General features: G+C 45.1%; 2 protein-coding genes across 5 annotated transcripts in view; one reads left to right on the plus strand and one right to left on the minus strand.

Annotated features, from left to right (window-relative positions):
• PPP1R12B (protein phosphatase 1 regulatory subunit 12B) overlaps positions 1-7,884 on the minus strand; it is a 786,992-nt gene extending 779,108 nt beyond the window's left edge. For 2 of the 3 annotated variants that reach the window (XM_069238924.1, XM_069238923.1), the window contains exon 1: positions 7,421-7,884. In XM_069238924.1, coding sequence (XP_069095025.1) covers positions 7,421-7,684 — 264 coding nt within the window. In that variant the 5' untranslated portion in view covers positions 7,685-7,884. The remainder of the gene's footprint in view (positions 1-7,420) is intronic. The other variant, XM_069238925.1, reaches the window with a different exon arrangement.
• Positions 7,885-8,440: 556 nt separating this feature from the next.
• The window catches only part of UBE2T (ubiquitin conjugating enzyme E2 T), a 106,050-nt gene continuing 100,288 nt past the window's right edge, over positions 8,441-14,202 (plus strand). Inside the window, exon 1 of one of the 2 annotated variants that reach the window (XM_069238927.1) lies at positions 8,441-8,593. The gene's annotated coding sequence lies outside the window, so the exon portion shown is untranslated. Of the gene's footprint in view, positions 8,594-8,790; positions 9,029-14,202 lie in introns of those variants that run through there. The other variant, XM_069238928.1, reaches the window with a different exon arrangement.

Genomic DNA, 14,202 nt, shown 5'->3' on the forward strand with positions numbered 1-14,202 from the left:
AGAAGTACAAACAATGGCTTTCCCAACTACTGAAATATATTTTGGAAATGTTTGTACAGTTGGCTTAGCTATGTAAATTTTGTGTGTTGGGAAAAACCTGACAAAATCCTGGAACTCTGCAGTAAGAAGGAAAATTAATCATAAGAATCTGACTTTTGACCTCCATCTCTGAACACAGAGCAGATGTGACAAGAACAAGATTTAAAGGTATCTTTACTGCTCCTCCACTTTCTGACTGAACAGAACACCTGTTCTTTGTCAACTGGCCAGAAAGGGGGAGTAGGTCCTAAAAATAGCTGGACCTGATAAAATGTGACTCGTGAAGGCGAGCAGAGTTTGAGGCCTGAATCATAATAACATTTTGGAGTTTATTAATCTGAAACTTTGTACCTGGATATAAATATACAAGATGTGTTACATACTAATTCTAAAAATATTTCAGCACATTTTTGATTTCTCGTGTTGAATTGAATATAAACAAATGCCAACCAACCTACTGATTGTAGCAGAACATCTGTTTATGAATCTCCACTGTCAGGTGAGGATTTGTTTTGTACATGGAAACACATCTGTGGTTCTCAAAGTTTCTTCTTCACAGTGTCTCTAAAACATTCATTTGCAAAAAGACTTGCAAGAAAGACGTCAACTAAGTCATTACTAAAGGTGTAAGGGACTTGAATAGCTTCTGCTGGTCTTAGAAACTGATATTCTAATCCTTCTTAGTAAGCACCATCTTCCATCAAGACAGCTATCACACTTTCATAAGACACTCTCTTGGTGACCCAATGTACTTTATTTTGTTTAGCATTTTAATCACTGTAATTGGATTTGCCAAACCTGAATTTTTTCTGCTTACACCACCCTAAAAAAACAACATCATTATGAGTCAAGTCAGCAAAGTGATTTATGTTAACATTAGTCAACCATAAGTCCAAGGTTATATTACATATTTCTGTATGCTGTGCTTGAATTTCATCCTTTTATTTTGCAATTAAGATTATTTGGCCCCTTCTCTGACTTCATTTGTTAAATGTTATTTTAGTATTTCATTTAATGGTACAGTCTCACATTTTGATACATCAGCATTTACATTTTGTACAATACTAATACTAGAGAGTTTATCTGATTCGCTATAAAGTTCTAAAGGTACTTCAGTTGGCAACATTACAACACTAACAGTTTTTCAGTGTTCACAGCTTATTGACCCGAGCTTAGGACTGATTGTTCTTCAGTTCTGCGAAGGGTATCCGACTAGGACATGCTCATCAGGTGCACAGTCAGAGGTGGCTTGTGGAGTTCCAGTTGTCTGCTGTATAGGATGGACCACGTGATATATATTTACTGTGTTCACAGGCATCAGTTATGTTCTTTATGTGTTATTTTTCTCCCAGGCAGCAGCAAGGGGGATTACTATTCAATCACTCCTTAACAGTCGGTCTCAAATTGCACTTAGTTCCTGATTTACTGCGCTCACTGATCATCACTGGCACACTGGTATTTTTGGCCCTATTTCTATTTAAAACTGTTAATGTTGGTGTCATTTTCATATCAATTGTTACTCGATTTTTCTAATTGGCTTTGGTAGTTTTATTGTTTTACATATTGACATTATTACTATTTATGTACTACATAAATACTTTTTCATATTGCTCCAGGTTAAGGCGGCCTGCTCTGTGCCATAGCTACTAGAGGACTGGGGGTGTTCGCTCTCATGTTAATAGTGATGTCCTGACAAGAGCTGTGATTACACCTGGAGATGGGGAGTCGCCCACTCCAAAAAGTAATCAGATTTCCTTTACAACCTTTACAAACTAAATCTAGTTTGTTAAGACGCCCAGCAGGTATTTTTATTTGCATATTAGTAATTAGTCTCCTCTGCGTTCCGATGGGAATTGAGACTCTAGTGGGCTACAGTTATTTCTGCTACACTGTCTAGCACGACCACCACACATTCCTTAGAACTCTTTTTCAGTGAGGCACTCTGCTTCCTGGCTGCATCTACTGTTTTTCTTTTAAAAGGCCTACTTCTTTGGTCCTAGTCCCCAAATATCCTCTCTTTTTTCATAGGTTTGTTTTGTCATGCCCAAGAGAAGTCTGGACAGGCATCTTTGACTCTGATTTCTTATCCCCAATATTTTGTGAAGAATAACACTCAGAGGAAAGATAACCCTCTTGAGCTCTTATCTCCCCCTTATCTCTCAGAAGATGGCTTCTCTGCTCTTCATTTCAAAATTGTGGTTTATTTTTACATTTACTCCAGAGCATTCTACTGTCTGCTTGGGATCGCTACGGTTCTGGCTTCCTTTCCTTCAGAAGATTTCCATTTTGTATCCTAATTTTTAACTGGGGTCTCTGCAGTTTTAATCTTACGGTAGCACTCCCATGGAGATATAAGCTTGGGCTATGAAGTATGCCAGTGCACTTCTTTCTGATCCGGTGGTGGTGGAGCATATTTCTGGTGAATGGCCAACACTGCTGGGCAATGTTTAATAATAACAAGACCTATCTCCGCTACTGTAGCTATGTTACCTATAAGCTTAATTTCTTATGTCCACTGCAGGTGAACCTCCATGTTCTTCCAGTATTTGTGTCAATACTTCTGACTGTCGTAAGTGAAAGAATGTAGGGTGTAGTCCTATACGCAGTAGCAAACACCTCCTTATGTTTACACTATTGTACGTATGCTACCATGCTCAGTCGTATGCACATACTGAAAATCCAGTGTTTATCCTGGGGGTGCAATGAAGAAACGCTTTTTCAAGTACATGTGTTTTTCCTTGCTATTCAAAACTGTATGTATTGAGTTTAACTGTGCAAGGCCCCATTATAGCATTTAATGTCTATGAATTCATGTGTCTCTATGTAGGTGTTTCTAGAGTCCCTACTACTTCAGCACCTCGACACTGTGATGTATACTGTTTCAATTGTCGGTATATGTTTACAACTTCAATAAGAATTTCCCTAGCCTGTGCTAAAAGGAAGTGTTCCTCTCCTGGATGTGGTGTGTGCGTAGCCAATAAAAGCTAAGTCTTTGCTGGCAATGTGAGTGGGCCTAACAATATATTTTGAACTACAAGTGGAAATTTCCCCCTGAAAACAACGCTAAGTGCTCAATTATATCAGGAAGGAGGATTAATCTTTGATACCTTATGAATAGCATTGCTGCATCTGCAATCTTCAATTCAACCAAGGAGTAAAACATTCCAGGGTACATACTGGGTCTGCGATAACTACTAGCATTACTTCACTTCAATGTAATGGGAATCTCTTTGAAATTCTGTGGGAAAATGTTTTCTGGTACATTTTTTTTTGTCACATCCAATCCAATCTCCTTTGATTGTCCAGCCACTGCTTGCAAAGACTCAAAAACTCTTGGTATAGAATAATCCCTCGACTCAGTCAATCACTTACAATCCCAAGCTGAAGACAGGGACACGTCTAAAATCTTCAGAGCAGGACTGTAATATATCTCTGAAAGTCTCTAGTTAAGACTGTGTATTCTTAAGGGCCGTTAAGGATCAGGCACCATGTTGTGAACCCATCTTGAGGGCAGGGGCCACACCAAGGCCAATTTCTTACATTTCAAGAGTAATAAATTGTAGCGTACCCTCTTCCAGAGAAAATAATAATTTCCAGTTGCCTTTGACTTCTTTTTACAAGTTATGCTCATTTAGATAAAAAGTGTTAGGACTCAGACAACTCAGAGTAACTCATCTGCAGGAGTGTTTATATAGCTATGGATCCCCACCGTGGCCGCTAGAAACAGACACTCACATAGTTGCTGTTATTTTTAAACATGTAATTATGTATAACACCATACAACGTGTCCTTTAGAATTGTGATAGCTATAATAATCCCAACAGTCATAAAATAAAACAAAATAGACATTTGGAAAACCCCTATATTAGTATAATCACTACCTAAGAACAATGTTTGAGCTTTCACCCTTATGATTGTTATATTGGGTGAATGGTTATTCGAAATTCCTAATTATTTCTATGCCAGGACATGTAAGTATACCTGCATACATTATTAAACCATCAGATGTGCAGGTGGATATTGGCACTTTGACATATCCCCTTAGTAAATCATTCTTCACCTCTCCCGAAAGCTCTAACCCCTTTATACTTTCTCATCCTATTATTCTCTATGGAGAGGACAGGGGGGGCTTCTGTGCAGTTTCTCACATCACTTCTTCACTACACTGCAATGCCTCTGATATAAAAGTGCGTTGAATGCAGGCAAATGTAGTCATTCCTATTTCCTTCCAATCCCCATGTGTACGAGGCAGGATGGCTTTGTTGTTTAATCACAGCACATAGCTAGGCAGGTTTCAGAGAGTGGGAAATATTCAGTTCTAATGATAGAGTGCAATTGGCCCACTAAAATACGCAGTCTAAACATAAAAAGATGCAACTTATTTATCACAAAGAATCTTCCAGAACTCCATGCACTGCTATAACTACCTTTCCCATTAACCGCCCCCACACTGCAAGGTGTACAGAATCCACAGGGCACACATTCTAACACCAAAGCCAAAATTGATTTGCCAAAAAAGTCATTACCATTACGTCCAATACATACTTAAATAATTTTTATTTGAATTAAGAAAGTTAAATTCTCCTAACTTCAAGAAACAAAGATTTTTTTTAACCACAGTGACGACACAGTCTGAGCTGCTCGAATTCCCAGCATAACTTATGACATTGAAAGAGTACCCGATTGTGGATATGTCAGAACCAAGAGAAGTTTGTACTAGTCAACTGGGAATAAAAAAATTAGAATAAAAAAATAAAAACCTACTGGCAGCTTTTATCCTACACATCATGTAGATAGGAATTTTAGATAGGAAGGCATCTGAATCATAAGGAACTGCTTGTAAGACAGACAAACTTATCCATAAACTGTAAAACTATATTTATTAAAAAGTCAGCTGTGAGATGATATCTTTCTGACAACCCAAGATCACATCTAGAAGGGCATGTAACTTAAGGCAGATTCTTAACTTAAATGACCACAAGAGAAACAATAAAAAGCACTATTCTCAAACGGTGGTTAGCAAATATATCTTAAAGTTATGATGCATGGTAATTTTGACGTGTTATTTTTAAACTGCAAAAATAAGCACAGACTTTCAACTTAAATAATTAATGCTATCATAAATAGTAACAATGCCATTAAAGGATGTGTGATAAGTAATGCTTTAAAACTACAGGTCTACACAGGCTACTGTATCATTACCATGAAAGGATAAATATCACACAGCACCAAGGAGTGCCATTTCACATGAAACACTTGGCCACTGCATAAATGTATCTGCAATAAAATAGTTTTCATACTGCTCTTTTAAAGTGGCATACAATTCTCCATCATAATTATTTAGTAAACAGATAAAATCTCAAGAGGTGACAACAAATCCAAAATGTACTTACAGATTAATAACCTCTTGAAATTAATAAAATCCAGTATGTTAAGATAGCGATCCCCAATTACAAAGAAGGAACAGGTGTCGCGGGCTATAACTATTGTAATTTGAACTCATCATTTGTGCTAAGCGTTCTTATGAACTGATTTCCCAGTCAGGGTCAAATCGATGCTGTCACTCTAACGGACCCGCCAACAGTGTACTTTACATCGTGTTTCTCCACCGTGCAAAAAATGTAAATAATTCTCACCTTGAAACTTTATTATGTGCACAAGTTTTTATAACGTATAGGCCTTTCCTGGGCGTATCATAGTGTTTGCAGAGCAATACAAAATATTTCAGATGTTCTACTTCCTCCAGGAGGCAACCGCAGAGCATGGAGGCAATCTTTACTCCCTTCCAGCCATGTGTTCTATTCTTTAGGGGAATTATATTAATTCTAGGATGAACAACGATTCAGTAATTTAACAGTGCAAGAGAATCAAGCTTGCTGGTTAACTCCAAATAACATAATATTTACAGCAGCACGAAAAGTGTAGCGTGAAATGGTTGACTGGCACTTCCATCCACTAAATAAATGTCAGCTAATGCCATGTATCAATACCAGAGCAGAGATTTTATTTGCCAATTAATTCCAAAAGGGTGTTTATCTATTATGGAAAGAAAAAAACAGTATAGTGTGTTTAAATGCGATAAATGCTACAGACTCGGCTTTAAAATACTATGCCTTGGGCCGTCACAGTAAATAGCCTGACATTTAGTATATTATGGTCAAACCAGCATCATTTAATTGCGTCTAAGAGGTATCATTAAGTATCCGTTGACGCGAATTAATTTTATGACTCTTCAGCTAACAAAACGAAAGTTAAAACGTTTCAAGTGGTCGAGCTTTGCCTAGGGAGAGACTTGAATATTTGCAAATGAAAAACCTAAAAAGTTGACTAATTGTCACACGTCATACATCGTGCATCTGAAATGTTCCTCTTTACAGAGCTAACCACCAAAGGCTGACCGTTGTCTAACGGATGCGTGCCTCTGACTGCCCATTCTAAATAAATGCTCCACATAATCTCTACAGGTTGACCCCCAGCCTTTATACATATATATATATATATATATATATATATATACACACCCACGTCACCCTCCATTAGCAGGCAGCGCCTTCTATTCTGCGTATCGACTCTGCAAACTAACCCCTAATCATGACATAATAGAATTTACGTTTGCAAAGGGTACCTAATGCTCCTTATATAGACTCACAAACAAAATACATCTGCAAACCGTCCCTGGTCGTATATGAATAAACACAAAGAATAACTCAACTGACTGGCACGTGGTCTTAATAGGTAATCCTATACCTCAAACACACACACTGCAAACTGATGTAAACATGCACACCGTCTCCCCTGGGTCCCACCATTGTTAGGATAATCAACATCTTTCAGTAAAACTGCCCCTATTGTGGTTTGCAATCAGCATCTCTCAGCACTGTTCCACACCACAGTAGTATAATGCTTAAGCAGCATCTCTCCGCGGGCTGTCCACTTTCTAAATATAAACCCCCTGCTGACTGCCATATCCTAATCGAATTCCGATATCAAATCTGCAGACAGATCCATTTTTATAGCTTAGTATACTTCTGCCAACTTCCTCCCATTGTAGATACATGCCTCGGCACACGTCAGGCGACTTGCCCTTAGTATTTTTTAAAAACTCGCTAAGCATCTCTCAGCTGATCAGTCCATCTCCTTGTAGGTACCGATATTCGTCTTCTTAGCAAACACCTCTAATTTAAAAGATGGTACCACGATATGGGAGCATGCTACCTTTTCACCTGGTGCAGGGTGAGCTACCACCACATACAAAAGAGTAAAGGCTCAGATAAGTCAAACATCTGCCTTTTCGTCTGTTGAGCCCTCAGTCAGGTGTCCGTTTAGCGTGCAATACCACTGAGCAGGGGCTCTGCACTCTCCACCAGTCACGCACTCTCACCTGGTGCAGGGAGGTCAGTCCGTCCACATTGGCAGTGTTGATGTCTGCCCCGCGAGCCAAGAGCCGCTTCACCTCTTCGGTATCCCCACTGGAGCAGGCAGCCAGAAATACGGCGCCGTCCTCAAAACGAACCCGGGGCCGCCGCTCCCCGCTCTCCTCCGGGGCAGCCGCCGCTGCCTCAGAGCCCCGCCAGCGCCGCAGCTGCTCGCCACGGCGTGCCCGTGCAGACTCGGCCCGCCGTACCCCCAGCTCCGGCTCCGACATCCTGGGAGCCGCGACCCACGAACCGTTCGCCTGAGACTCAGAGCTCCCCGGCCGCCATCTTACTGTTCCCGAAGCATCTCGGGAAGCCGCCTGACGCCATCTTACTATTCCTGCTATACCTCGGGAAGTCTGAGACGGCCACCTTACTGTTGCCAGTGTATCAGAGGACTCCTCCGAACGCCGTCATACAGCGGAAAACTACAGAGCACCATCTCGCTGTTCCCACTGTATCATGGAGGGATCACTTCACCATTGTTTCTTTATTGGTTCGATTTAAGAACAAAGTTGGTCTTTTTAATGTATTTTCTTTTTACGAACAACACTCTGGCTCTTTAAAACACATAGGAGCGCAAAACTGAAAGTGGCATTTGCCGGATTTTTTGCTTCTAATCTAAATTTTAAAATGCTGAAACTAAGAACAACGATGATCTGATGATACGGTAAATAAATGGAGCTGTTGGGCATATTAGACTGTTTCATATTTATTTGTCGCCAGCAGATTACATATGTCATAAAACTAAAAGACATTTTCGGGCTTTTAAGAAACACATCCTATATACAGCAATAAAACAAAGCAGGATCATACTCCTTGCTTGTTTACATTTTCTGCAGCCTACCTACAGTACGTTTTTGAATTTCTCATCCCTGTTCCAAGAACATGGCGCCTACGACCGACCAAGCTGTCAGCGAAGATCGGTATTTAGCACTCTAGTTCTTTGATAGAGTTCTGGGACGCAACCAGTATTTTGACTGACTTCAACATGGGCGACTTAGAGCGGCTTACAGATACACATGCGCAGTCTTCTATTTCAATTGTGTATGTACTTCATTGGCCCGAGGTACTCTTTTAGAACTTTTGGCGCTCTACGACTGGCTGTCAAGGGGAACGGATTTGATCAGAGATTAAAGGTGAAGACGCGCTCGGTTGTTTCGCGTTGTTCTCTTGGACACCACGAGCCAATATCCAAAGTTTTTATTATGATGCATGAGCGGTCTTCAGCCTTATTGCGCTAAACGACCTGCACATTTAGCGTAACCATAGCGACAACAGGTAGTTTCTTTATTAAAAAGTGGGTGGCGGATCGGCCATGGATGTACCTGCCCATGGTGCAGCAGGGGTTGCTCTCCCGGGGCCCAGAGGTCTGAGTAGCGAATTAAACCCCGATTATTGCTGTATTTTATATTTCAAACTGCGGATAGGGTGGGCACTTCCTTCCCCGTACTAATGACCATGACATACTGGCTGCTGCACTGAGATGGGGCTGTAAGATCTGTTTACACAATCGGGAGTTGATAGTTCTTGTCCAATAAATATAATACCAGCAATTCTGGCGTTAGAGCGAGGTCAGTGCCTGTTTACAGTTTGGTTATGTATTACATTTCTATGTTTTTTCATTTGATTGTAATATTTTAATACCTTATGTGACAGTTTGAGTTACTTTAAAGATAGTATATATAGCACAGTAATTATTTCTGTACGACGAGGAAAATTTAATAAAGTGTACCCTCTGAATGTAAAGAGAGGGGATGCAACTTTTAACAATCCGTGATGGTGCCGAATCCTTTTGCGCCCCGAAGTCACTCAACTACATAATGCGGCCATCTGTCATACATTTTTGTCCTTCTGTTTTAGCTCATGTCTCAGTGCCCACAGAGTGGCACAGTGCGAAGCCAATTGTTCTGAACTTGGATAGTCACAGCTCCTCCCTCGCAGAACAAGTAAGAGCAGAGAATTTGAGCTGCCAGACGGGGGACCTCATACTTTCAACTACATAAAGCTCAAAACATAACCCCCTTCCCGTACTAGCGACTTGCAGAGTTCATCTGTGCATATATGAGAAAGAACAAGAGTACTCTATGGGAAGGCTCAAAGATGGGTATCTACCAGGGCTATCTTAAAGACACTATAACACGACTCAGGGATTCTTGGCACTGACGGAAGCTCACACACCGGATCTCCCTTGCTCTTTCGAGGGTCCCTCAAAATTTAAGGTCACAGATAAGGAAATAACAATTCTCTTCCTTTGGGACTTGGAACGTTCACTTAGAACATATCTCACATTGAAATGGATGTTCCATCTTAATTGATGACTGATCTCCACAATATCAGCGGAGTTAAACTTTGAGACTGTATCATAATAATAATTGATGACTTTGATTGCACATACATTACCTATGTCTTACGATCTTGAAATAGGTGGCCTACCTAATTTCTAAAAGACTACGAATCGGGATTCCTAAAATATTTTTTAGCCTTAAATTTTATTTGGCATTGTGTGACACTTTCTGCCTGCTTACTTTATGACATCCTTATTTCTGTTTCTAATTTGGTTAATGGCGCTACAGAATTTGATTCTCTGTGCCGCCTTTCTTTCCGTATCTCTCCTCTCCTCTCACCCCTCTGTGTTATCTCAGTCTGCTTTTTCCCCGTGCTTTCAACTCTTCTGCTCCTTCTCTCTTAGGCCCTCCTAGGCTCCGTAATTTCAGTCTGTTTTTTCGCCAGGTATTTAACTTTTCTGTTCCCTCTCTCCTAGGCTCTGTTTTTTGCCGCCGTTCCTGACCCCGATCGCAGCTTCTCCCCCGCTTCCCCACCCCCTAACCCCCCCCCATTCGCACTCTCCAACCCGCCTCCCAGCTGCTCCTCCCTCCCTCCACCCCTTCTTAATACCGGTCGCTGTGCGACCGCACAGCGGTCGCGCCAGAGGCAAGCCCGTCTGCGCCCGGACCGCGCCCAGTGCCAGAACCCCTGGTCCCCGAGCACTCCACCGCACCACACTCGGCCTCAGCTACGACGCCAACTCCCTCCACTTCACCTGTGACCGAACCTCCAAATCAACTACCGCCAGACCCAACCACCTCCGCTGCATACTCCTCAACACACGCTCCGCACGCAAACACGCCGTCGAACTCTGGGACCTCCTCGACAGCACCGCCCCCGACGTAGCCTTCTTGACCGAGACATGGTGGAACGAGTCATCCGCGCCAGACATCGACATCGCCATCCCAGACGGATACAAGATCACCCGCAGGGACCGCACCAACGGCTACGGAGGAGGACTCGCCATCATCCACAAGTCCACCCTCAAGATCACCACCCATACAGATGACCACTTCAACGCCGCCGAGCTCCTACACTTCCGGATCCACACCGACCCCATCACCACCCTCAGAGGAACGCTCATCTACAGACACCACGGGCCCAGTTCTGCGACACAATCGCCGACCTCGCAAGCACCCACGCACTCGCCTCAACGGATTCCATCATCCTCGGGGACCTCAACCTCCCCCTCGAGAACAACAACAACACCAACTCTACCACGCTGAACAGCAACCTCGCGAACCTCGGCCTCAGACAACTCGTCACCTCACCAACCCACGCCGCTGGCCACACATTAGACGCCATCTTCTCCACCAGCGACCACGTCACCTTCGACCACACCACCAAACCCTACTGGACCGACCACCGCTGCATCCACTTCACCTACAAAAAAAACACCACACACCGCCACAACCACCAGCTCCCCCGCCGCAGTTGGGGCAAAGTCACCGGAGAACAGCTTCACACCACCCTCTCCCAGGACCCCCCGAGCGAGCCCACCGACGCCGCAGCCTACAACCTCAGACAGTGGATCAACACCTGCGCCAACATCCTCGCCTGCGAAGGAAACCCCCCAGCAACCACACCAGCAAGAAAGCCTCCTGGTTCACCGACGAACTCCTGGCCTCCAAACGCGCCTGCAGGAAACTGGAAAAGAAATGGCTCCAAGAATGCACACCGGACAACCACGCAACCCTCAAGGACGCCACCCGCCAACACCACCACCTCATCAGGACCGCCAAGAGAACCTCCTTCAAAGACCACCTAGACAACAACGCACACGACAGCAAAGAGCTCTTCCGCATCGTTCATGAACTGTCCACCCCCAGCTCCAAAGTCAACGACATCCCGCCCTCACAGGAACTCTGAGACTCCCTCGCCGCATTCTTCCACAGCAAGATCGCCGACATCCACAGCAGTTTCAACACCCCGACCATGCTCACCACACCGAACCCAAGCCCCACCAACCTCATCACCGCCTGGGCCAACGTCAACGAAACACGCAAGACCATGAACTTCATCCACTCCGGATCACCGACCGACCCCTGCCCCCACCACATCTTCAACAAAGCCGACTCCATCATCGCGCCCCAGCTCCGCAAGATCATCAACATCTCCTTCGAAACTGGCACTTTCCTGGAATGCTGGAAGCACACAGAGATCAACGCCCTCCTCAAAAAACCCAAAGCCGACCCCAAGGACCTTAAGAACTTTCGCCCCATCTCCCTCCTCCCCTATCCAGCGAAAGTCGCAGAAAAGATCATCAACCTTCAACTGACACGCCACATCAAAGACAACGACATCCTCGACCCATCGCAAACCGGATTCAGACGCAACCACAGCACCGAGACCGCCCTCATCGCCGCCACGTACGACATCAGACGCAAACTCGACCATGGCGAAACCTCGGCCCTCATCCTCCTGGACCTCTCAGCGGCCTTTGACACGGTCTGCCACCGCACCCTACTGACACACCTCCAAGAAGCCGGTATCCAGGATAAAGCCCTAGCCTGGACCGCATCTTTTCTCTCCGGTAGAACCCAGACCGTCCGCCTCCCGCCTTTTCGCTCAGAAGCCAACAACGTCATCTGCGGCGTCCCCCAGGGCTCCTCCCTGAGCCCGACGCTGTTCAACAACTACATGGCCCCCCTCGCACAAGTGGCCCGCCGTCACGACCTCAACATCATCTCCTACGCCGACGACACCCAGCTCATCCTCTCCCTCACCAACGACCCCACCACCGCCAAAGCCAACCTCCACGAAGGTATGAAAGCAGTCGCCGACTGGATGAGGAACAGCTGCCTGAAACTGAACACCGATAAGACGGAAATCCTCATCCTCAGAACATCCCCCTCCGCCTGGGACGACTCATGGTGGCCCACCACCATTGGAACGGCACCGACACCCACCGACCACGCTCGCAACTTGGGATTCATCCTCGACTCCTCTCTCTCCATGGACAGACAAGTCAACGACGTCACCTCCTCATGCTACAACACCCTCCGCACCCTTTGCAGGATCTACAAGTGGATCCCGACCGACACCAGAAAGACAGTGACCCACGCCCTCGTCAGCAGCAGATTGGACTACGGCAACGCACTCTATGCAGGAATCCCAGCAAAGCACCTCCGACGACTACAACGCATCCAAAACACCTCCCCCCGACTCATCACCAGCGCCACAGCCACATCACCCCACTCCTCAAAGAGCTCCACTGGCTTCCCGTCGACAAGAGGGTCACCTTCAAGCTCCTCACCCACGCACACAAGGCACTCCACAACGCCGGCCCTACCTACCTGAACAGCAGACTCAACTTCGACACTCCGACCCGCCAGCTACGCTCCGCAAGCCTCGCCCTCGCCACCGTCCCCCGCATCCAACGAACTACCTCCGGCGGCAGATCCTTCTCCTACCTCGCCGCCAAGACCTTGAACACGCTCCCTACCTACCTACGACAGACCCAAGACCTACTCGCCTTCAGAAGACTCATCAAGACCTGGCTCTTAGAGCAGTAGCAGTCACCCCCCCCTCCCTTTAGCGCCTTGGAACCCTAACGGGTAAGTAGCGCGCTCTATAAATGTATGCGATTGTGATTGATTGATTGATTTTTTTCTAGATACCTTCTCAGGAGGATATGCATAACAATTCTTGTGAACTCCACGGTTTCTTTGTTCTTCCCAGTATGGGGGTAGGTGGGAAGAAGATAATTATGCAGGCCTCACAAAATCATAAAAATTTTAATAGACCTGAATACCCTACTCAACCATAACTGTAATGTACTTAACCCGTAAGCAGGTCTCAAATTGTGTGATCCTAGGCAAATATTTTAGTTTACAAGACCACCTTTTTCTTCATTCTCACATATGAGTGCACCTTCAAATATGCGAGCCTAGCATTTCTGCTGTAGAAAAAAACTTCTTCTTCTTTTTTTTTTTTTTTACTAAACAGATTAAGGGGGTCCCTCTTGGTGGCAGTCAGGACCGCCCCGGATGTGGTGGTCTGATCGCCACATTACAACCCTGGTGGTTAGACCTCCAGGGAGCAGCCAGCTGCAGTAGGATCATGGATCCCCACTGCCTGGCGGAGATTGTAATCTGTCAGAGCAGCGTGCAACCTTGTTCTTCGCCAGCCTTTTCATGGCGGTAACACCACCATGAATAGGCTGTCGGAGAACTGGTGCGCGGAATAGGCTGGGGGGTCACGGGGGGGGCTGCACTTCCCATGCACTTGGCATGGGCAGTGCAGGGCCCACCCTGCCCAGCACCATCACAGTGTTCACTGTCTGCTTCGCAGAGAATGAACATTGCAAGGGTGCAGGTGCACCCTGCTGTCTATGGCTTTCCTGCCGGCACTATTACGAGCCGGAGACAATGCTGTAGCCTGTTTCCCGCTAGGCCAGCGGGCATAAACTTAGGTTTCC

The sequence above is a fragment of the Pleurodeles waltl genome, chromosome 6 (assembly GCF_031143425.1).
Source record: "Pleurodeles waltl isolate 20211129_DDA chromosome 6, aPleWal1.hap1.20221129, whole genome shotgun sequence".
Lineage (NCBI taxonomy): Eukaryota > Metazoa > Chordata > Amphibia > Caudata > Salamandridae > Pleurodeles > Pleurodeles waltl.